Below are 25,910 nucleotides of genomic sequence, written 5' to 3'. Positions count from 1 at the left end.
ATTTTATCTAATTGCTCCACTGTGAGAAAAGCATTCATGCTCTCTTTGGGTACATGCACCTCGCAGTCTTGTGTAACCTAGCTCTGTTAGAACATTAGAATCTACGTTCTACTCTGTTTCAACTGCTGATTCTGTGTTGTGCATGATGTCTTTCGTTGATTCTATGTTGCCTATGGTGTCTTTCGCTGATGCTATTTGCCTATGATGCATTTCGCTGATTATGTGCTGCCTATAGTGTCTTTTGTTGATTCTGTGTTGTGTATGATGTGTTGCGCTGATTCTGGGTTGTCTATGGTGTCTTGCGCTGATTCTGGGTTGCCAAGGGTGTCTTTCACTGATTCTGGGTTGTTTATGGTGTCTTGTGCTGATTCTGGGTTGCCAAGGGTGTCTTTCGCTGATTCTGGGTTGCCTATGATATCTTTCGCCGATTCTATGTTGCCTATGATGTATTTCGCTGATTCTTTGTGGTCTATAGTGTCTTTTGTTTATTCTGTGTTGTGTATGATGTCTTGCGCTTATTCTGGACTGTCTATGATGTCTTTCACTGATTCTGTGTTCTCCATTGTGTCTTTCGCTAATTCTGTTTTGTTCATGATGTCCTTTGCCGATTCTGTGTCCTCGGTGTCTTTTGCCGATTTTGCTGTTGTCGGGTGTTCCGTCATGTCTATTGTTCTGTGTGAGAACTTGTTTTCTTACAGTTTTTCTGTATTTTGCTAGGCGTATTATCGTCACTACTATCAGAATCATAATTCCCCCCTTCGTGAGCCCGGTATAATATCATATCTTCATCACCGTTAACGTCTTTTTCAGTTTCCGTCATATTTAGGCTAAATGTTGCGCAAAGTGACCAGTTTCTAGATGTTTTTTATACGCCTTGTTGTAGTATTTTATCTTATCAGACAGTATACCAATTCTTATTTTAACCTTCAGTACATGGATTTACCACATGAATTTTACTTCAACTGGCACCGAAGGATGAAATACATGGTCTTTAAAGGTTGTACAGGCCAAATTATAATTGTTCAAACTAATTTCCTGCTACATACGTCGGTTCGAAATATCCTTATGGCAAACGGGATGAGCTTTTCCATCGTCAACTTCCCATATTTATATAGCAATATTCTATTATCACCTGCATGTGGTGTCTATTACTCTCTCAACTGATTCGATGCGCAAGAACTTGTTATACGCATGATCAGTTTTTAAATCAATACACGTTACTTGCAAACAAGTTGATGTTACAGGGATTTAAACAATCTCGTGTAAAGTCAGCATTTCGCAAATTCTTTGGTCGTTATAATGATCTAGTTTGCCAATACAACAGTTCATTGGGTCAAATGCTGTCTGACGTGTTTCATACCAATTGTTAGGCAGTTCTTGGCGCATTGATTTGACTACGGAGTACACCGTTTACCTGATCAAGAGATAGAGTTCACTGGTGGTGTGACCGGTCAACAGGGGATACTCCGTCCTCCTAGTCACACAATTCCACCTCTGGTAGATCCAGGGGTCTATGTTTGCCCAACTCTCTATTTTGCATTCCGTTTAGGAGTAATGAGATTGATCACTGTTAGTTATCTTCACCTTTTATTACCTTCCCCATTTTCCCTTTTCTTGAATACGAAGGCGCTCCTTCGTTTGTACAAACTTGAAATTCCTACACATAGGGATAGCGTGTGCTAAGGTTCGTTGAAATTAAACCAATGGTGCTAAAGAATATGAAATTGTGAAAAAAAGACGTGACAAACAAAACACATTTATCTGTCGATGGTTGATATCAAGAACAATTGTATGTAAAGCAATGATTACATTTAGTAATTGTGCGCGAGTTTTACAATTAAGAGCATTGTTGTCTCTGAAACTTTTGGTTAATTTACAAAGTAGACCCCAACCCTCGGACCTTTGTAAATGTTTCCATGTTGTATAGATTCAAGTTTTTTGTATTCCCGCGACTATAGTAGGGGTATATATATTGTTTTTCCCGTCGCTCTGTCAGAAATTTTAATCTGACTCATAACGTATGAATGGTGAGCGATAGGGGTCTCATATCTAATATGCAAATTCCTTATTTTCGTACCAAGTTTTTTAACCAGGTGAGCTTGGTATTTAACCTACGAGTACATTTAAGAAAACCTATTCAAAACATCCTGAACTATTTCATGATAATTTCATATAATGTTTTCATAATTGCATATATATTTCTTGTGGTAAGCCCTTAGCATGTCGTGCATAAAAGGTTTACAAGGTCATAGATCATGCATGAAATGTTAAGGGCTTACCACAGGAGAAGATGAAAGTAGAAATGGCATAGATCATGGTATTGCATGAATGTTATTACCATAAGGAATTTATATACAAAGTATGGAAGATCTACCTTAAATAGTTAATAAGATATTTAATCGTTTAGGCTTTCTTAGAAGTAGGAGGAACTCGAAGGCTAACCTTCACCTTCTCAAGAAAAAACAAAGTTATGTTAGCCATAATTCAAGTGAGGTTATGACGTGATTTTTTGAGCCGAAGTTGTGTCCACACTGTGTGAGCAAAATTAAAATTACATCAGGTGAAAATCAACAGAGCCAAGGTGACACATAAGCGATGTGACCCATGGACCTCTTGTTTTATAGCAGTAGTGAATGGTAGGAATGCTAGGAATGTGATCTTGAACTAAAGAACTGAACGCATGCTATGAAGGACGAACCACAAACCAAGCCTAATCAATGATATAGAAGTTTGGGCAAAAGAGAAATGTTTAGATAGTTTTATGTTACACCTGACGAGAATTTTAAACAATTTTTGCAGCTGCCACCCCCCCCCCCTCCCCTCAACCACCACCACCTAAAGTATGAGCCAAGCAAAAATATGTGGCCCGTAGAATGTCTACAAGCTTTTCTAAACAAGTTTCGAAGTGACATTGACCTTTTGACCCAAACAGCAGCAAAACTTCGACAAAAGCTACATATTCAATTAGTGATAACTACCATATAGACTAAGTGGAGGCCACCATATATTAAATAGCGGTTGCAAGTTAAATTAAGTGGCGATCAATACATAAATCAATATCAATTATCTATCCTTTCACTTTTTGTATAAAATGCATACTGTAGAATCATTTAAATTCGTGGGGCCAATTTTCGAGGATTGCTGAACTTTCACGGGTTCGTGCGGACGTAATTTCGTGGATTTATGTATTTGTAAGAAAGATAACTCTGGAATGTATTTATTCGTTGAGGATGTAAATTCGTGAGTGAGGGTTACCCACTAATTCCACGAAAATTGAGTCACCACGAATTATAATGATTCCACAGTAGTGTAGTTAGAACTACGCCAAATTCTATAACAGAATCTGTTGCATACCAACTATATTAAACCATTATCTTTTCTATGAGACACAAAAAATGGTATAGTTCAGGCGAGGTAAGCAACACTATCAGGTATAACGGAACTTTTGTCTGTCTGTGATCGAGTAATGAATACGATCTCCTGCAGTATTCCAACAAATTGAAAGATTGGCCTTAGTAGAGTGGAACTCAAGATCTCTCCCAAACCCCAGCTAGGGGCCACTGGGTGGTACCACTACAACTCCAAACTGAAAGCGGCAAATGATAGCTCAATGTTTTTTCTACCTTCTCTTTATGTCCTTTCCGCCTTGTCTTCAAAGATTTATGCTCTAAAGCAGGCACCAAATCCCTTCATTCTCTACGATATACAAAAATATCAATGTCCAGGGGAGCTAAACAATACTTCCAGGCATCACAGAGCTCTTCTTGACATGGCATCGAGTACCCCTTAGTACCTTATTCCTTAATCAATGGATACATTGTCCTTGTCACCCCTCCTAGAGTAGAAATGGGGACTTGAAATCTGTCCCGACCCCCAGGAGCCACCTGGTGGTACCACTACAGCCCCAAACTGAAAGCGGTTAATGATAGTCCTAGGGGTCCTCTACCTTGCCTTCATGTTCCTTTCGCCTTGTCTTCAAAGATTAATGCTGGAAAACCAGTCATAAAACCCATTTATTTTCTACGACATACGAAAAATATCAAAGTTCAGGTGAGCTAAACAATACTTCCGGGTATCATAGAGCTCTTCTTTACATAGCATCGAGTAGCCCTTAGTACTCTCTACCTCAATCAGTGGATACATTGTCCTTGTCCCCCCCTTTTAGAGTCGAAATGGGGACTCGAAATCTGTCCCGACTCCCGGGAGCCACCTGGTGGTACCACTACAGCCCCTAACTGAAAGTGGTAAATGATAGTCCTCGAGGTCCTCTACCTTGCCTTGATGTTTCTTCCGCCTTGTCTTCAAAGACTAATGCTGAAAGAGGAGTCCTAAAACCCCCTCTTTCATTACGATAAACGAAAAATGTCAAAGTTCAGGTGAGCTAAACAATACTTCCGGGTATCCCAGAACTCTTCTTTACATGGCGTCGAGTATCCCATAGTACTCTCTACCTCATCCAATGGATACAGTGTCCTTGTCATCCGTTTTAGAGTAGAAATAGGGAGTCGAAATCTGTCCCGACCCCCGGGAGCCACCTGGTGGTACCACTACAGCCCCTAACTGAAAGTGGTAAATGATAGTCCTAGGGGTCCTCTACCTTGCCTTGATGTTCCTTCCGCCTTGTCTTCAAAGATTAATGCTGGAAGAGGAGTCCTAAAACCCCCTCTTTCATTACAAGAAACGAAAAATGTCAAAGTTCAGGTGAGCTAAACAATACTTCCGGGTATCCCAGAACTCTTCTTTACATGGCGTCGGGTAGCCCATAGTACTCTCTACCTCATCCAATGGATACATTGTCCTTGTCCCCCCTCCTTGAGTAGAAATAGGGACTTGAAATCTGCCCCGACCCCCGGGAGCCACCTGGTGGTACCACTACAGCCCCAAACTGAAAGTGGTAAATGATAGTTCTAGGGGTCCTCTATCTTGCCTTGATGTTCCTTCCGCCTTGTCTTCACAGATTACAGCTCTAAAAGCAGTCATAAGCCTCGTGTTACACGTTTTCTTACTAGGTTATGCGCAATGTCAAAATCAGGTGAGCTAATGCACAATTTTTTATAAGAGTCACAGGATGGAGGTATTATTCACCAGATATTACAGAGAAAGTGTTTGTTTCATTATTTAATCCTGCTTCCTTACACCACTTGCTCATCAGATTTCCTTGTTGATTTCTTTTGTTACAAAGCAATGGTTATCACTCTTCAGGTGAGCTAATTTACAGAAAAGATTTTTGAATGCAATATGATTTCAAATGGATTGGCACATGAAAATGGGATCAGTCTTGAGATAATAAAGCACCCCACATCATATAATTTTCCCTAGCATATCAATCTATTCATAGGTACTCAATGACTGATTGTAATATTCTGGTGAGCTAAATTATCAATGTGCACTTACTTTCGTGCATGTAAGCTGAGAAATTGTTCAAAAAGATCAGAAAATGAAATGTGTGGTCAATTTTATTTCCTTTCATTACAAATTACTGATATAAATTCATTTCACCATTGGTGTACAATCTCTCAGGTGAGCTAAGTTGCTGGTTTAGTGGCTGCTAGCTTCAGCCTGGTTCGTTCCGCGCCTACTAGAAGTACGGTATGCCGGAGTGAAACGCAGGGCATCCTATTTACATTTGAAAATCTTTCAAACCATGATTATATCTAATACAAAACAGTAAAATGATTTCAAAACATTCTTCGATCAACACTAGACATATGTCCACTGTTTTCTAAAAATCTTATGAAGATTATATCTTACTTTCGGTTTTGATACTTCGAAATATACTCCTTTATGGAAATTCCGTGCTCAGTAAACAGGGTCCTGCATTCACATACACAGCTGGCACTGGTCTCACTGGTAAGCAACTCCGCATTTATTAATTATTATGCAGTATTTTGTTTTATTAAGGTCTTCCGTAGCAACGGAAGACCTTCTACTTATTGTGCTGGTTAAGATTATTCTTATTATTCTTTTTTTTTTTTTTTTCCTAGACGCTAACTTTAAAGCTTCATATCTCGCTCATTCCTCAACCGATTTTGCTCAAATTTTCAGCTTTAATACATTTTACTAAAGACTTTCAAAATACTTTTAAACATTTTGGATATTCTCTTCCGCTTGCGAGTTATTTCCCTTTTAGTGAAATTTTAGGGGCTTTGGTTTCCAGATAAAGGCTCCGAGACTATAATAATTGGAGCAGAGAAAACACTGAATTGGTAAAGTAGAAGCATTGTAGTTGTGCACATCATATTTTGTTTTTTGATTTCGCCATTTAAAATGGCGATAGAGAGGGGTCAAAAATCAGGACGCCTGAAAGAGCGAAAATTTGCACATAATTTCCTTTGTATCTTTTAAACTAAAAATATTTTGTTAAGACATGTAGAATAAAAGTTGTGTAGAATTTCAAGAGCTTTTATTTGACACCAGTAAAAAGGGGCTGGCCCCTTAAATTAGGGATCTACGGCCCCTAAAAGTTTTCGCTTTATAGTTAAAAAACGGCAAAGAATTCGATATGGCTTCCGATGGAAAAGTTGTTCTTTAACATCTTATTTATCTCATGAAATTGTTATTTTGTTCGAATCTTGTGTTATATTAGAGTAAAAAGCTATACCCGTAAACAAGTAGCCATTTTCATTTGGCAAGTGAGCGAGAACTCTTCATGCATATAACTGAAATAAACTTGCTAAAAATAACATACCTGACTACAATAGATACTAATATTCATTTTAAATAAGGTTTTTAACATGCTCTGTGGTTCAAATACAAATTATTTAGTGATACATTTCTCTTTTTCTTTCGTTTTAACATAAACAAACCTTCAACAACAACAAAAGGAGAGAGATAAATTATCTTTTATTTGTTTCATATTAGAATTAAAATAAGTAATATACATAAAAATAAAACGTTCAAACGTATAATAAATCATGGTCAATAACTGCAAGCTGTTTACATTCTTCACGGTCAGCGTTGTTTATACAGTTATGTAACCCAACTCTCGCCTCGCTCGCAGGTGGCCAGAGTGACAAGCTTGCATAATCAAAACAAAAACATCGAAGCTAACTCGGCTTTCGTCCATCGCATAAATAAACACATCAATTACTGGAAAATTATGTTTGAAATAATTTTGAATCCTTTTACATTATATCATACTTAATTAACAATTATATTATGTTTTATTTCAATTATAAAGTAATTGTAAAGATGCTACCGCAAACATTTCGAGTTAGTGATCAATGGACCTCATAATATTTGTGTCAAGTTATACATACATTTTAAAAAAACCTACACAATTTTCCTGATTATTTATCGGGTTGTCATTTTCCTCACAATAAGTTTACGGTAAGGGTATGTGACGTTTCTAATTGTCAGAAAAAATCGTACTAAATAAAATGAAGTAGTTTTAAGTTTTATTAACTTATAATTGTCTGCATACAGAAGGATTTATTTGTCGGTTCATTTCATTTCATCTAAATACAATCATGCATGCAAGTAGATGCGGTTTTTATAAGTGAAATGAAAAAGGCAAGAGCGCCCCAAATATATATATACATCTCAAGCGTCTTATTGTGTTTAATTTTGGAGATTCATCACATGTGGATAAGCAATCTGTGATTTAACTCTACTTTAGCCAGTTGATACACAAGCTTTCTGCATTCTCTACAAAGTGAAAAAAATGGATCCTTTTTGTAAGCATAACAAATAATTTATAAACTTTATTTTTTAAATCACGGGTTCTTATCATGATTATACCAACTCTAAACATGTATAGAAAATCATCAGAAATCCACATCGAATCAGTCTCATTTCATTCAGTCATTAACTGCAAGCATTTTACATACACACCGGGGTTTGTTCTTGTTTACAATTACGTAACCCATGGCTCGATTGCCCGAGTTCGGAGCCATCGCATGTGTACCAGCGATCAGCGGCAATACATGTACACACAAAAACATTACCGTTTTAATGTAATTTGCAAACACAACGATTTACAGAAAATTATGTTTTTAATAAAATCGGATTTTTCAAATGATTGGTGGAAGGACAGGAAGTTCCAGTTCCCACCCTCCAATATTTTTGCCAACATATGCTTGACAGTATACAATACAGATCATTAATTTACGGTCATGCCCTTTCCAGGCACGTAAAACCGGGGGGGGGGGGGGGGGGGGGGGGGGGGGGGGGCAGGAAACCTAACGTTTTACTGTTAATTTACTATGAAAATGGTCATTGGAAGGCCTGTTGCCCCCCCCCCCCCCCCCCCCCCACTTTTGTAGTGAAATGCGCTAATGTTATGTAAAGAACAAATTTTTAGGTGTACAGAAAAGTTGGAACCTACCCCCCCCCCCCCCCCCCCCCCCAGAAATAGGATTTTTGACTTTGGGAAATTGCCCGTTTTCTTTCTTTCTTTTTTTTTTTTTTTTTTTGCTTGTCAAAGATTTTTTGGTCAGTGGAATTTTTTTTTTCTGGCTGCCCCCCCCCCCCCCCCTCACTTTCAAAAACGATGTTACGTGCCTGCTTTCAATCTGCCTTATGTCTACCTCTTTTCTTTTTACCTATTGAGGATTTTCTGTTTGGTTGCCTGCCTCTAACTATATTGCTTTCTACGGACTTGACTCGTGACTCTTATAATGATAGTACGCTGATGAAAATGTCTTTGCGCGTTCATTTCGGTGTTGAAAATGAATACACTTGCCGGTCAATGGAAGGTTTGGATTTAGATTTTTTAGAAATAAAAATTGAGATAGGACTTTAAATTGATACATCATTTTATATATGAAAAAACCTTATTAAGATTTACTTATTAAAGAATTGATTAATCATATTTTCCTGTTGAAACATGAAAATTTGAACACAGATTCTGAATTGCATACATGTATTACTTTAATTTATAGTAATTCAAAAAACCTGCTTCCTGGGGTTCGAGATTCAAGGCCAGAGCAGTTCAACAACAAAGATGTCGACATTTTCAAAGACCTGTATAGGACGTAAAACATATACAATAGATCATATAATCACTGGGATGAACTCAATGAGAAAAAAAGCAATTGTTGCTTATCAAAGTTCGAGGGGGGGGGGGGGGGGGGAGGACCTCCAAAACACACTCACAATTAAAGTGTGGAACTCGTAAGTTGATAGATCTATTGATTGTGTCAATATGTTCAAAACAATAATTAGAGTTTCAATTTTCGGTCATCTTGCGGGAAAGATAATTTCCTTTAGATATTTTTTTAAAAGTGTGAGAACTATAGGGTCAGTGAAAAAAGGTGCTATTATATTGTAAATTACATTCTTTAGACCTATAGGTCATAAGCACTGTATATCAAAATAAAAAACGTGTTACTTACGATTTGAATGACAGACACTTTTCTGATACTAATGAAATGAAAATATGTGTTCTAGAAGGATGTGCGCACGTAGTATCGGGGGAAGGGGGTGGGGTGTGAGAGGAGAAGCTTGTCCCCTACGCTTTTTTAATTACGATTTGAATGACGGACATTTTCCTTATTTAATGATCCCCCTCCACACACACACACACATACAATCACACATACACTATACTCTGGGAAGCCTTTTAATTAATTTTTTTTTTTTGCATTGTCGATGATGTCGAAAATATGTGTTCTTGAAGGATGCGGGCACGTAGTGTTGGGAGTGGGGGTGTCAGAGGGGAGGCCTGTCCCCTCTGCTTTTTTTTCAAACATAAATATTACTGTTATTCTACTATGAAGATGTTCATTGACAGTCCAGTCCCCCACTTTTTTGAAATGTACCATTGCGGTTAACGTAAAGAATTCTTTTCTGGTCACAAAGTAGTAAATCGCCCCCCCCCCCCCACACACACACACACATACACTCACACATACACTAGACTCTGGGAAGCCTTTTTGTAAATTTTTTTGCATGTCGATGATTTTCTGGCTAGCCCTTACTTTTCATAAACGATGTGAACAAAATGAACGAAAATCAACCACTTTGGGGAAATTAACATTTTTGGTGATTGAAAATTTGTTTCTTGTGTTGTATTATATTGATTTTGGGGCATCTAATACAGTTACTCTTCTGGTTAATAATTCAGTTTTCAACTTGGTATTCCATTCGAGCTATTACCAAAGGACGAAATATTTTGCGTAAGCTTTATCTAACTTCTTCGAATTCACGATTGACGTATGGTGGCAGGGGACAGTTTCTTTGGTTTTGAAACATGTGGATAGGGGGTATACACCAAAGTCAGATTATGACAGACTAATGAAAAATCATATTTCCCTTTTATGTCAATACTTGTATTTCATATTAGTGTAGTTAATAAATTATGACCCTAAATTACATGTAATCTATAAATACTGGTGCTGGTGCACAAAACATGCTCTGAGCAGGTTCCCCTTTTTTGCTTTGATTTTCCCTCATTTGGGCTAATCCGCACCACCCCCACACCATCACAGTACCAAACATGGGGATTTAGACACTGTGCACAATCAAGAACCCTATCTGCCCTTTTCAAAAATCTACCTCTCATATGGGGCCATCCACCTTCCCTCACAGCTACAGACCTTTTGCTAGACCCTGCATGTTTTCACCAGAATTTCTTCAGCAACTGACCACGTGTCTTAGTTTCGTATTTGCACCCATCTATATGCTAGGAATCATGGTGACACCTACATGTTGTATATCAACATTTTTACTAAGCACTCAGCTACATTTGACATGCATCCTAAAATTATTGTATACATTTTTACACATGTAATATCACTTCAAATACGGGGTAATTCCATTTTTTGAAAAAGTTGACCGGGCCTATAGTGCGAAACTGTCCCCTGCTACCTAAGGAACAGTTTGTTTGCAAACTGCGCTGTCTGATTTTATAGTTGGGTGCTATTGACACAGATATTGTATGTTAGATTGACTATTTCGGACGTAGACAAAAGATATTAAAGTCGTAAGTATGAATACAGTGTGTGTTTTGTATTGTTCTCGATTTCGCGATTTTATAATAGCAGGAGCGAAACAAGCCATCCTTTTAACAAAGCCTTGTTATGTAAGGAGCGGTCATGGTTAAATATGGTCATGATGGTGTTCTCGGCTTCGTTTTGATTATTTCTGCTACACCTATTATAACTTTTGTGATTGAAGCAATTTCGTGTATAATTTCATGATTAAATCACAAAAAACAGACTTTCACTTAGTGTAAAACAATCGAAATGGATTACTTAGCCTCGTTTTCATAAAACACTACTTTTCATAAAACCTTCCCATTAATATCTGACAATCTAACAAAAGAGACTGTCTCTTCGAGCCGGAAGAACAGATAGCAATATTACCGAACACTAATTATAGTTCCAGCAAACAAAGTTTAAGATATCACCAAGTCCGCCTATCCGTGCAAATGTGCCCAGACCGCAACTTTTAAAAATACACCGTAAGCTCAATCTTCACATAAAGATTATTAATGACAATAACATAAATAATCTTGATGTAAGGTCATTTGCACCATTTCTAAAGGTCTAAAAGTTAAAAATTGATTAGAGTCTTAATAGATCTAACTAATGGCAAATTTTAATTAATACTGAAAGAAAAGTTTCCATATGATCAAAGAAAGTGTCCTGGCCTTGACCCATGCTCATATTGTCAAGTTCACTTTTTTGAAAATACAAACCCTGTCCTGACCATATGCTGTAATGAAGAAACATTTAAATTTCATACTTACAACAGATTTTCATGTTAATTGAGGCTGCATTAGGACCTGACCCAAGGACATATGGTCAAGTTCAAGGTTTTTATGTCACACAGCTCCGACGGAAGACCTCTCGTTGCTTTGCAACGAGCTTTGCTCTAGTTTCTTTGATATGTTTCAGAGTGTCATACACATATATATATATCTAAAGCTTAGATTCTGGCAATAAAATGGAGGTGATCGACATCTAAGAACCCATACAGGACTTTGTTGTTTAATTCGACAGAAACCCTGTTACAATTTGTTTTGACTTGACAATGAGAGAGTGAGTTTTAGACATTAATTTAGACTGTTGAATTTCTTGAGTTTGTTCTTTGTGTAAAGTTACTCTCAAACATCGTTTTACTCATTCGTTAATTTTTGCTTTGTGTAAAGCGACATAACATTGTGCTCTGTTTATAGTTAGTGACAACAAAGCTTTATCAGAATTTTAGTTTTGTACGCCTGTTCTTCAGAAGAAAATCTTAAAAAAAGAAAAGAAAAAAAAAGGGGATTGCTTGCCCTTTTTATTCCCTCAAAAAAATGTTGAACCCATACTGTCACCCCTATATAAGCAAACAGGGTCAACTAACTTGAACACAGGGATGCCATATATTCCCCTATATTCATGTATCATGTAAACTTAGATTCTACCCCCACCCTGACTCTATGGCACATTTATTTTTTCTAGATATAAAGAAAGACTTTTCAATTTTCCTTCAGCCTGCGCATACCCTCCCCCCCTAAATTTTCAAATTTAAGGTAAATCGTGGTATCTTGTTTAGAAAAATGTTCTCAATGATAAAAGAAGCAATAATTTTTTCCACTCCCGGTGAAATGAATGACAAAATTTTTTGATTTCTTGAATTACTTTATTGGGAGAACTTAATTTTTTCCAAAAATCCTTAATATTTGCATCATTTCATTAATTTCACCTTATTAAAAATCATAGAAAATAGTACAAATGACTGAATAGGAGACATATTTCAAGCCCTATAAAATCTGTAAAATCCAGGACCCACTGGGGGCCTCAATGCGGCCTCCAGCCTCATAAAGTGGCACCCCCTGTAACCGCAATTCCTGGATCCGCCCTGCCTTAATGCCCCATGGAGGGACAATGATTTGAACAATTTTGAATCTACATTCTTTAAGGACGCTTTCACATAAGTTTTGTCTTTTCTAGCCCAGTGGTTCTTAAGAAAAAAGAAAAAAAATTTAAAGATGCAATCATAACTACACTCTTGAATATCTCCCCTTTAAAGGGTGTGACCCTACACTAGAATACTTTTAAATCCCCTATACACAAGGATGCTTTGTAGCAAGTTTGGTTGAAATAGACCCATGCAGTGGTTTACTGGAGAAGAAGTAAAGAAAATGTGTAAAGTTTATAGATGGATGATCAGACAGATGACAAAAACCAGGTGTCTGATCAGAGAAAATCTCGCGCTTTCAGGTCAGGTGAGCTAAATCACCCATGGTTTGTGACATGACACACATACAGATAAGATGTAACATGATACATCTTTTGTGTAAAGTTTCATGATCATCTAATAAATTTCAAACTTTTCCCATTGACCTTAACAATATCCAAATAACCTTGGAATAGAAAAATGTTCAAGTACCTGCTAAAGATGTTCCAATCAGATCACAAACTGTTGGAAACGCTACCACAAACTGTATAAGTCTGGAAGAGAGAACAGCAGTATCATACGTATGTAGTACAATTGTAATAGCAGACGTATTTATGCGGGCTGAGTCTTTCTCCAACCTTTGGTTTACTAATGACACTCATACAGTAATTAACCATCTGTAAAAACTTCGAATCAGACAGGCACCTTTAATCTGTTCCTTTTATGTTTCGCTCATAACTCATAATAACGCAATTTTCATTTTACACCACTTCTTGGTATGATCTTTTTAATTACTTATTTATAATAGAGTGAGCATTTGGTTAAGTTTGGAAATTCCATAAACTCAAGACTTTTACTTCAGAATGGGTCCAGATGTATAGACCCTAAAACATCACCCCCACCTAATTGACTTCAGACCCAAGTCTGACTCTCATGCAAGATAAAGACCCCACATCAACACGCCATCAAATGTCCCACAGTCTATATTACCCATCTGATGTAAACCCCACATCAACACACCCTCCCAATGGCTCCTCAAGTCCACATCACCAACCAGATGTACACCACCCATACCAAATAACCCCCTGGATACATCAACCAGATATACACCACCCATACCAAATAATCCCCTGGATACATCAACCAGATATACCACCCATACCAAATAACCCCCTGGATACATCAACCAGATATACACCACTCATACCAAATAACCCCCTGGATACATCAACCAGATATACACCACCCATACCAAATAATCCCCTGGAAACACCAACCAGATATACACCACCAATACCAAAATAAAACCCTGGATACACCAACCAGATGTACACCACCCATACCAAATAACCCCCTGGATACATCAACCAGATATACCACCCATACCAAATAACCCCCTGGATACATCAACCAGATATACACCACCCATACCAAATAACCCCCTGGATACATCAACCAGATATACACCACCCATACCAAATAATCCCCTGGAAACACCAACCAGATATACACCACCCATACCAAATAACCCCCTGGATACATCAACCAGATATACCACCCATACCAAATAACCCCCTGGATACATCAACCAGATATACACCACCCATACCAAATAATCCCCTGGAAACACCAACCAGATATACACCACCCATACCAAATAACCCCCTGGATACATCAACCAGATATACACCACCCATACCAAATAATCCCCTGGATACATCAAATGCCTTCGTAGAATTTTGATTTATTTTCCTTATAATTTATAAGCTTGCATGTTTTGATATAGAGAATGTACATTGTAGATTATAATAATGGACCTGCAAGCAGTTTTATAGCATGTAATTACCTGTTCTGGTACTGCTTTGGAAGTTCGTCTACCTCAGTGATTGAGAACTGAAAGATATTTACATATTTTTATGTTTACACAGTATCACACACACTAAGTTCATTAGTACTTTTATTTGACCCTAATTCTGACCGGAATGGACTAACTATGCAGTACGTTAGAAATGACACCCATTTTTTTCAATGGACCAGAATCATCGACTTTCTGAGCTGTTTCTAGGTCTTCAGAAAAGTATACATGGTATGTGTAAAGCATATACATGTATCAGTGCGGCAAAAATGGTGAATTACATAGTGTTTATGATTCCTGTGTATGCAACTGTCTCACAAGTTGATATTTCCAGAAATATTCAAAATGAATCATTGTCAAAATCATATCATCCACCAAGTAACGTACCATATTCTAATATCAGAATCAGTATTGAGGAAAGGAATCTGCATTTTTGTTGCTGAATATTTCGACCTGAAAATTACTGAGGTTCAGAGATATAAACGAATATATTAATTCTAAAAAATAATTAAATTTCAAAAATGAAATTCTCTTTCTTTTATTTACATTCTAACATTTATTTCTGTCGGAATTTCCAGTTGTTAATACAGATGTACTACATTCATCAAGTAGTTCTGTATTCATACGCACATTGTTTATAACCGCAGCACATTCAGGAGAAAATGCCCATCATTAAGATTTGTAAAGATATCAAAGGTGAAAACAATGGAAATGTAAAAGATATGTTATAACTTGCCATTTCCTCATGAACGTGCTGGAGTTGTAAACCATGTGCATATGTGAATCTTGATATATTGTACGTCTATTTTAACAACTGAGAATTCCGACAGAAATGAAAGTAGAATGTAGATATAAGAAATAAATTTTCTTTTTTAAAATTCATTACTTAAATAGAATTTTAATAAAGTGCTAATATGCCTCATGAAGTATGCTGGTGTAAAGCATCGATCAAGTTCATTCATACCCTCATGTATTTTCAAAAATGAAATTTATTTCTTATTCAAAACAAAATATTCATTTATTAATGCATGTATGACAAATGAAACAATCAGAGATTGGACTATCATATATCTGAAACTTTTACACAAACCTCATTTTTCATTTTATCTCTTTCTCTTTTCCTAGCTATCACGAAACCCACCAAACAAATAGCTTCACCTGAGAAATACAAAATCCCATAAATATATACATGTACATGTATATGGTAAACATTACAGGTGTACGTGCACACGTATTTAGAATTACTAAAAGGAAATGGCTATACTGCACAATTACTTAAATATAATTTCAAAATGTAATGAAACGAGCCATAATAATCTTTCAGGAATCAACCATAGGAGGAATTTTTAGCATGCCCTTAACTGTTCATATGTGTTAACACTAAAACAACATTAAAGAGGAAGTTACCCATCTTCGCAAGCCAAGTGTCTGATTCGCTTTCTCTCATCTCAGTAAGCAAATCAGACACTTGGCTTGCGAAGATTGAAGTTACCAAGCCATAGATTCAAATCTGCATGTGCAAGCATTTGTTTATCCTTTTGAAATTTTCTACATGTCTGGATATATAGCCCAGTAATATGAAAAAGTCTATAGCTGGCAATCTGTATATTGTGAGCTTCAGTCCCATAGAAATTATAATCTTTTATCTTAATAATTTCAGACAAAAATTACAATATTTTGCACATAAGACAAAATTTTAATATAATATATACATATATATATATATATATATATATATATATATATATATATATCATCTTTTCTGGTGACGTCTCAGCGAGAGTGAAAAATTTCTCAAAGTGACATAAAACAAACATACAAATGACCCCCACAATCTGATTTTAAACTTTCTGTTGAGAATTTTTTTTTCATTTTCCAGTTGCTTGAAATAATTTAATGGTAAATTGACAGTGGCATAAATAACCATTTCAAAGATGTTTCTGCAAAGTCGGTGAAATCTCTGGAAGCCCAGCAATTACCATAACTGGAAAAGCACTCATTTTCATGTGAAAATAAAACTACTTATAACTGCACAAGCGTAAATGACTATATATATATATATATATATATACAGTAACAAATTTAATACAAGGATATTGCTGAACATTACTGAATTCAATCTTTAATTCATTTTTTTTACCACACACTTACCGATGAACATGATGAGGGTTTGAAACCATGGGTGGTTGAACTCATGTGGCTTGGATGTGTTGTTCGCTGATCTATCTGGATAGCCTTTCACGCTAAACAAGAATTAAAATCTGTGTGTCATTATAAAAAATGATTTTGATTTCTCTGGGTATTTATTACTATTGAACTTTGGTATCTCAAACGATATCTCGAATACCATGGATATGTTGAAGTGATACAGAAGTCCCACCAACTTATTCCTTTAGTATCCTACCCTTGATATCTCGAATCCTTGGATATCTCAAGTAATTTTTGTGCCCCAATGAGTCTGAGATAACGAGGTTTGACTGTACAATACTATTATATAATATACATTCATGGATCAGGATCTGGCATCATTAACTAACACAGCCTTGAAACTTATGAAAGCATGCACATTTTTGTAAAAGAGACATTTTTATGCCTTTGATGGGATTTCTCTGGCACACAAGTCCAGCACTCTACCAATCGAGCTAAAGGATTAACCCACTAGCCAGAGCTAGTAGGAAAGCCACATCACTCACACTACCACATTTTGGACAGTTGAACCCAGAGTCACCTGTATCCTAACACATGATTCATGGGACAAACTTTTCTCATGTGCCCTATTTGTTTTGAGTAAAAAAAAAATGGACAATCCTCAAACAAATTCCATGTTGTGTCAACAGGAAAATTGTTTAAATAACACTGATTCCAACAGAAAAATTGTTTAAATAACACTAATTCCAACAGAAAAATTGTTTAAATAACACTGATTCCAACAGAAAAATTGTTTAAATAACACTGATTCCAACATTGGTGATTAAAAGTATTGTAAAGAGAAAAAATATCTAGACATCTCCCATTAAAGAAATTCAGAATTTGTAACAAGTTAATTTCCTGCATTCATTTATATAATTGTTGTTACTGACGACATGATACGTATGTACATATGAATTTCTGGTAGCCCTTCAGAGCAAGCTTGATGACTTGTTTTGTATATACTAGCCCGACAGCCCTGAATTCAATCTTGAGTAGTGAATTTTAAGTTGAAACTCAACCTCACCAATTCAGTTCAGATTATATTTTTAAAACATGTTTATGTATGTGACTTTGTGAGAGTACTAGCTGGGAATCGATTTATATGGAATACAGGCATGCACATTATAAAACTTTCATTACACTTAAAGGACTTTCCCACTTTAGCTGTAGTTTGTGGTCCCTTTTTACCATCCTACTTTTCAAAGAAAAACTGATTTATCTATTATACTTCTTGGTAAATATCATTTAAACACTGATGTATCTCCAGTGTGTGTACAGTCCTATTCCCCTGGGATATTTGAAGGTAAGGGTAGAAAACAAAGTTTTAAATGGTTACCCTCAGCCTGAAAACTATAGAATTATTCCCTAAATTGATATGGTTTTCCTTTATTCACAATATTTAAATTCCATCTTGTAAAAACGCTCTTAATTCATTAAACATGTCATACATTATTTTACCTGTTTTAACCAGAATTATTTTATTTTCAATCGGTGTTTACAATCCACCGTCACTCGGCCCTGCATGAATCAAGGAGTCACGTGTCCAGTTCAAACTTTCAAAGGTACTTAATCATCTGTATAAAGTTGTGTATTTTGTTAAGTACAACAGTACCGTGTCAAAAGATTAAGGCTATAAGAGAAATAAAATTATCAAATACATCTTAGTAATGTTGCATTTGAGTTTCATACATCATGTTGGGTTTTCCCCTGACACATTTGGGGCTAATTATAGACGCCTATCATAGGTGTACTCTCTATATATTTACTTTTCTTTTACATGCTGTTTTCAAGGGAAAATTAATAACTTTAATACATGAACTTCGGATCATACAGCTTTAAGCAGATAAAAAAGACTGAATGCCCGACATTGAGCGAGAGAGAGAGAGAGAGAGAGAGAGAGAGGGAGAGAGAGAGGGAGAGAAAGAGAGAGGGAATGTTGAAATGTGTATTCTTTGTTGATTAAAATCCAAATAACACAGGGATGTAACAAGAGGGAGAGGGATGGGCTGCCCCCTCTCTCATTTGGTATGTATACATGTAGTCGACAATACTGTGTAGCCTGATTAGTATTTCAAGCATTAGCGTGACACAGATTACCACGTGGCTGATTTGACATTCAGCAGGGTCAAGATAATGTCAATACAGGTAAATGAGGTAGGAAGAGAATGTGTAGTTTTTGCCAGTTTTTATGAATTTCATCACCATCGAGCAATACAAGATTGTCCGGTCTTGCCTTTTGGATATAACTTTCTTTATTACAAAAAAGAATTACATTAAAAAGGAGAAATCTGGACAACCTTGTGCTTGATATAAACAAAGGCTGTAAAAACCTGTCATTTGATGAATATCAAGGGTGTCTGGGTAGCGCTTCTCACCGCTGCGACCCGAGTTTGATCCCCGTGATCGGCAGTGGTTGTATGTGCGAGGGTATGGTGGTCACCCGCTCGGACACGTGGGTTTCCTCCGGGTACTCCGGTTTCCTCCCACATAAATGACCCCCTACTGGCCATCAATGCATCAAAGGACCCCATTAGAAATAAGCTTTTAAGCTTTCATGGGTTATCCTTGGTATTATGAATGTACATTTGTATGTATGTATTTACCGGAATAAACATTTATTTTATTTAATAAGAGATTTAATAAAAACAGACAACCCCCACTTCAAAAGACGGCATTATAGCTATTAATGCTAATGAACTTTTCAGTAAAAATAAATTACCAAACCTTTAAGGTATCAATGAGCATCTTGGGCAATTGTAAATGGCAAAATTTAAACTGATGTTTTACTAAATCATTGGTGGCCATGTCACAGCCAAAGTGGGGAGGTCCTTTAGATTGTACAGCTGAACATTTGAATTTTCTCTATAAAGTCATATCATTTAGAAGTGATGAGCAATTGGAAAAATTTAATAATCGATCATCTGTTATATTATTTAGAAGAAGCAAAGAAAAATAAAATTAGACTAATTTTCATTGTACATCTATGGTAAGATATTATTTGTATGGTGTATGCATTGATGGTACATGTACATTTTTCACACAAGATCAGAAAAAACGTCAACAACACTGGCATTTGTAAATGTTGACAACATGTACACCTTTTTTTAATACTGTACATGTAAACAGTGGTAAAGTTTCGCACATTGGCCTGTTGGACGAGGCCAATGAAGAATGACCTTATCATTAAAACAAAGTCACCCTTTTCTTACATGCAATCGTTCTGTGCCTTTTTACTCAATGTGTTAATACTGCCTGTAACTAACATCCCCACCATCAACACTATCTGCGTGCAGGAGAACGCCATTTTCTAATCATGTGACTTTCAATAGGAACGCCGTCAATCGGAACTCCTCGAATGTCTCGCTCATTTGACATAGATCTATGCAAACTTCCGCCAGAGTTCGTTTGCTCACAAACCAATCTCTTCCAGTTAGGCATTATGGGATAGCGATTTCTTAGGCGGCGTACAAACTCCCCGTCGAGGCCTCATTACGTCACCTACGAATAGACCTCTCCTATGTGACGCAGCACAATATACAGATTTGTATATTGTGAGTCCGCGATTATCACGCAGGCAAATAACATTAAAGAAGTAGTTCGCAGTTAAAAGTTTGAAGATATTGATATTAAGAGCATTAATATAAAAGTATGGATTTTATTTTAAACATAAAATTATCAAAAGATCATTAAAAGGTAGGGATTTCAATCATTGTAAATTAAAATACATATCGTAATACGAGTAACACATATGGAGCAAATTGTCTTTCAGGCACCTCAATCATACCATTTAAAAATCATGTCACCTTTCCAAAACCATAACATATAATCGCCCGCCTCCTGGCGGCCGATAATAATTTTAATGAGTAACATATTTTCAATTCCTTCTAGGACTAATGCAAGTAAAAAGTGTTTTGCAAGAAATGTATATTAATCCCTATCTTAGCTACACAAACTTTTTTTGTTTTGTATTGTGTTTTCAAAACTGAAAGTGAATTAGTGTTCCCCAAATAACGAACTAGTTTTGTAACCATTGTAGAACACTATATTAGTGCCACCGGTCATCCGTTTTTAAGGTCATCTCCGAGGACCCGTGACATTCACAGCTGATGCCGAGCGTTTAACGACTTAGGACTGTCGCGGCCGGGATTCGAACCCCGGGCCTTCCGCATGCGGGGCGAACGCTCTAGAACCTCTCGGCCACGCGTAAAATTTTATAATTCGGGAATAACCATCTGACAAATCAGTTGACAAATCTGACAAATAAATTGTTGTCTTTGAAAAATATAAAATTTTACCCTCGCACTAAATACGTCACTGGCATCCGGTCTGTAAGATAGGCTTAAATTTATCCGGATTTTTATTATTATGATGATTTTAATAAATGTCAAAGTGTTTAAAGAAATAACTATATGAGCATATATTATTTGAAAATATATTTACTACTCAAATGATTCTCGTTTCCTCTTCAACCGCCACGATCAACGCAAATTGCGTCACGATGGCGAATTTGTTAGCATCTTTCAACTGATATTTTAACCCCCCTTCCATCGTCGCCCGGGATGAAACTAAGAAGAATTGTAAGTTATTTCGTAAATTTTTAATCCATATAAAAATTATTCCGGGCGACGAGGGATCGAAGAGGTGTTCAATTTCACAAGTTTATCAATACAAAAACCATGAAAACACCACAAATAGCCTGAAAGCCCTGACTTTATTTGATTATGTACTATGCATGCGCGTAGATGAGTTGATTTCCATATGCTTTTGAGAGTTACTGTAAGTTACTCTTTTAGGAATTTTACAGGAAAATATCTGCAACGCAAAATAATTTTCCTCCATAAACGCCGGGCAGAATTTTACCAAAACCGTACCTACTCCTTACAATATAACGATTTACAAGAAATATGAGTTATATCATGGGTTCGATTTTGTGAAAAGGTTCGACACCCCCCCCCCCCCCCCTGGAAAAAATTTCTGGATCCGCGCCTGAACATCCTTACGTTATGTCGATATCAGATCGGGATCGACAGCTCAATAATATGAAACTCAAGACTGAGCGCCAAAATAGTGAAAATACTTGGTACACAGATTCGCGGAGATCAAACTGAAAGTACTATCTTAGAGGCACACAATTTACTTTTAGAAGACTTTTTTCAGGTACGCAATGTAGCAAATTTACTCTGCTTTTGTTAGGTTGTTTTTGTTTTTTCTTTTTGCTAAAAAAAAAAAAAAAAGAGTGATAAAGGCACGGGCACTTGAAGTTCATGTAAATATATATAGTATGTTGTAACGGGAAGGGAGAAAATGCAACGGACCAGACCGGGATTCGAACCCGGGCCCCCTGAATCTCTAGTCAGGTGCTCTACCAACTGAGCTAACTGGCCACCGGCGATCTAACCCGGCTGACCGCTACATTCCTCCCTCCTTAAATTGTCTTCGCCCTCGAAGACACAACCCAAGTTCTTATTTACCCCTGGGAGGACTTTCACCTCCAAGTCCAGGGGTGGTCAACGGCACCAAATCTGTAACGGGAAGGGAGAAAATGCAACGGACCAGACCGGGATTCGAACCCGGGCCCCCTGAATCTCTAGTCAGGTGCTCTACCAACTGAGCTAACTGGCCACCTGTGATCGAACCCGGCCGACCGCTACATTCCTCCCTCCTTAAATATCTTCACACTCTGAAGATATCAACCCAAGTTCTTATTTGCCCCTGGGAGGACTTTCACCTCCAAGTCCAGGGGTGGTCAACGGCACCAAATCTGTAACGGGAAGGGAGAAAATGCAACGGACCAGACCGGGATTCGAACTCAGGCCCCCTGAATCTCTAGTCAGGTGCTCTACCAACTGAGCTAACTGGCCACCTGTGATCGAACCCGGCCGACCGCTACAATGTGCACAGGAGTTTGAAATTTTATCAATAAAATTCACTTGATAGACCAAGCTATGAGCTACGCTATGCTAATGCATAGCTCATGGCTTGGTCAATCAAGTGAATTTTATTGACTTTATTGATAAAATTTCTAACTCCTGTGGTATGTGCATGTATAAAAATCCTTTTTTATCTGTATATATGTGTACATGCATGCTATGTGTCTTTGTCCTTGATATACATGAATGTGATAGTCGGTTAAAAAGCTCTACAGAGCTTGTGTTTGATATGTTGAATGTATATAGTGCCGACTTGAAATAAAATTTACTCATGCACATACTATATATTTACATTAACTTGCAGTGCCCGTGGATAAAGGCGAGATGAGTTTCACTTTCAATATATAGGGGCCTAGACAAAAAATATTCATTCCTGTGAACCGAATTATTACTGAAATTTTTTAATACAATATTGTCTTTCCTCATTTTAACTACTGTTGTACTGTTTGGGGCGATGTGAAATACAAGAACGGTCAATACAAATTTATATGCAACTTTCAAAAGCAAGCTGTTATCTAGAGGGATTTTAGCTGTAGAACTGTAACTCTCTGAGAAAATATTAGTGTATAAAAATTTCTATTTAGAATCACTCTGGTGCAGAACTATAGCTCTCGAAAAAACTATTCAAATACAATGATATGAGGCCTCAAGTGTGTGCAGTTTATTGTGCGTCATGAATCAAAAGTTTTTTTTATTAAGGGTGGATCTGTATTCTCTTTAGAGAAGTCGAGAGGCATAGCCTTCATCGACTTCTCTTCGCAAGCATTCATATTTTGATTCTGGAAAATGTATAAATGCCGGAGTCGGTGATGGTTTATGCTTCGATCGACGTTTCGACTCGGATATGTCTGGATTTATGCAATAGACAACTTGTTTTCAAACATTTAACAGTGATTAATGCACAGAAACCGTCACAAGGAAATCAAAACTTACTAAGTTACTTGCTTTTAATCCGTTTTCAACATATCCCGTCCTAGGTTAACATTAACTGGTCTTGGGAGCTGTCACAATAGAGAACCAGTTAAGAGAAAAGCAGGCTGACGTAAGGCCAAAAAAAAAATAGTGTGTTTACTGTAACCTGCTGGGTAAAAAAAGGGTCGGTCAGGGCTCGAAATTAGCGAGAAATACTCGCAAAATGCGAGTAGATTTGATAAATAGTGGACACTCGAAAATCTTAGTGAGTGGTGAATTACAAACCATGATCGTATTGTATCCATTTTATACGGTGATGCGCTATTTGTTTTTCTTAAACTTGCATTCAGAATCATACAAACGCTTACATGAACGACCTATTTCAACAATCGTTTTTATCCGGATTTTTCTTTTATGATTTTTTAAGAAACTCGGAGTCAAACAAATGCTTTAGAGGTCGGACATCGCATTATGATGAAAAATATAGACATGTGCCACGAGTCCTGTTCACTTGTAGGGGTGATTAAATTGAATTCCAAGTATGAGGTTTTTGTTATTCATTTATCTTTTTTAAAAAATCGGAGTCTATGTTTTACCAAATCTTTCGGTAGTCATTTTTATCAGAATGACCTACATGGTATCTACATTAATTTATTGTTATATTGATGTCGGGTTGTAGTGATGACACTAGTGCACTGCTCGGCGCGTAGACGATTATCAAAAAAGTCCATCGGACTCGTGATCGTGCTGCTAATAAACCATGAGTCCGGGATTCGCTTTGAAAAATCACTAGTGACACCCCTGATGTGGCATGAAATTGGAAGACATTGGATCTAGACCTGCGGTTAATAGGTTGTGGATTAGAGGTGCGATGGTCAAGAGACCTGAACATTGCACCATATGACTTGCGTAATTTAGTGTCTTGTTCAAATGATGCCTGCATGTTGACCCACTAGGATCAATGATGGGGAAAATCATTGTCATTGATTTTAAAAAAAAACTGAAAAAAGAGCACTGCTTCATTATTTTTATTTTAGCTTGTAGGTTTTCATTTTAGCCTGTGGATTTTTTACCCACAGGCTAAAATTAGCCTGTGGTAGAAAAAGTTAATTTCGACCCCTGGTCGGTAGGTCAATTTTTTTTTGGATTTTTTTTTTTGAAAATTGTCATACGCAATTACAGGAGAAGAAAAACGTTTAACGGAAAACAGATGATGGATGCAAAGCAATGAATCACCTAAATTCAATTTGTAGATAAAATACAATGGTGTCAGATTAATGAACATTTTAGAACGGCCTTGCCACTACGCCTTGTTTCCCCTCAGATTTACATGTGTCACACAATGGCAATACAGTTTTGAATTTCTTTTTGAGTTCCACAACAACTGATGCATTGTCATTAGTACATATGCAACAAATGTCATTCCTGCCAATTCCACTGCTGTAGTATTGAACTTCGACTGGAAATGAGCAAGTAATACTGGATCTACACATGATGGAGTCACGGACACTGTCGATGTCGCTGATTTTGTTGTCACTGAACATTCATTGTTTTTTTTAATTTATAGTCATGATATATATAAAAAATTTCAACAAATGTAGTTGAGTCCCTGAATGGAGCTATTACAGTTTTCTTCTCCTTAGAATTGGTACACTCATTAAATGTGAGCGACAGAACAGACGAACCACATGTTGCAGCTGCACCGGAGGTCGCCATATTGGTGTAAGGAAGTAAAAGTCAAGTTCGGATACGGACCCAAAAAAATATTTCCGGATTTTTAATTTTATTTTTTTTTGGCCGATTTTGTCAATAAAAAAGTCTAGGGTCGGCAGCTACAAAATAGGGTCGGTCGGACTACCGTAAACACACTTTTTTTTTTTTTTTGGCCTAATCAGAGTTGTAATTTAAACCCGGGACAGGGGCATGTTGAAAATGGATTAAAAGCAAGTAAGTTTTGATTTCCTTGTGACGGTTTTGTGCATTGCTGTTAAATATTTGAAAACAAGTTGTCTATTGCGTAAATCCAGGCACATCTGAGTCGAAACGTCGGTCGAAGCATAAACCGTCACCGACTCCGGCATTTACACGTTTTCCAGAATCAAAATATGAATGCTTGCGAAGAGAAGTCAATGAAGGCTATGCCTCTTGACTTCTTTAAAGAGAATAGGTGGATCTGTAGCTCTCTGATCTGTCCC

General features: G+C 36.9%; 2 protein-coding genes across 4 annotated transcripts in view; one reads left to right on the top strand and one right to left on the bottom strand.

The window, feature by feature from the left end:
- LOC125651918 (solute carrier family 35 member F6-like) overlaps positions 1-20,400 on the bottom strand; it is a 46,435-nt gene extending 26,035 nt beyond the window's left edge. Inside the window, exons 1-5 of one of the 2 annotated variants that reach the window (XR_008803385.1) lie at positions 20,083-20,384; positions 16,835-16,926; positions 15,774-15,841; positions 14,675-14,721; positions 13,321-13,382 (exon numbers count right to left, since the gene is read on the bottom strand). Coding sequence is in view for 1 of the 2 variants with exons in the window: in XM_056166653.1 (XP_056022628.1) it covers positions 13,321-13,382; positions 14,675-14,721; positions 15,774-15,841; positions 16,835-16,926; positions 20,083-20,177 (364 nt within the window). In the remaining variant the exon portion in view is untranslated. Of the gene's footprint in view, positions 1-13,320; positions 13,383-14,674; positions 14,722-15,773; positions 15,842-16,834; positions 16,927-20,082 lie in introns of both variants that reach the window. The other variant, XM_056166653.1, reaches the window with a different exon arrangement.
- Positions 5,724-25,910, top strand: part of LOC125651919 (barrier-to-autointegration factor B-like) — a 44,368-nt gene continuing 24,181 nt past the window's right edge. The window contains exon 1 of one of the 2 annotated variants that reach the window (XM_048880770.2): positions 5,724-5,850. The gene's annotated coding sequence lies outside the window, so the exon portion shown is untranslated. Of the gene's footprint in view, positions 5,851-21,849; positions 22,031-25,910 lie in introns of those variants that run through there. The other variant, XM_048880771.2, reaches the window with a different exon arrangement.

The sequence above is a fragment of the Ostrea edulis genome, chromosome 5, assembly GCF_947568905.1.
Source record: "Ostrea edulis chromosome 5, xbOstEdul1.1, whole genome shotgun sequence".
In the NCBI taxonomy this organism is placed as follows: domain Eukaryota; kingdom Metazoa; phylum Mollusca; class Bivalvia; order Ostreida; family Ostreidae; genus Ostrea; species Ostrea edulis.
Note: the sequence above shows the minus strand (reverse complement) of the source record. Positions and strands in the feature narration are given on the sequence as shown.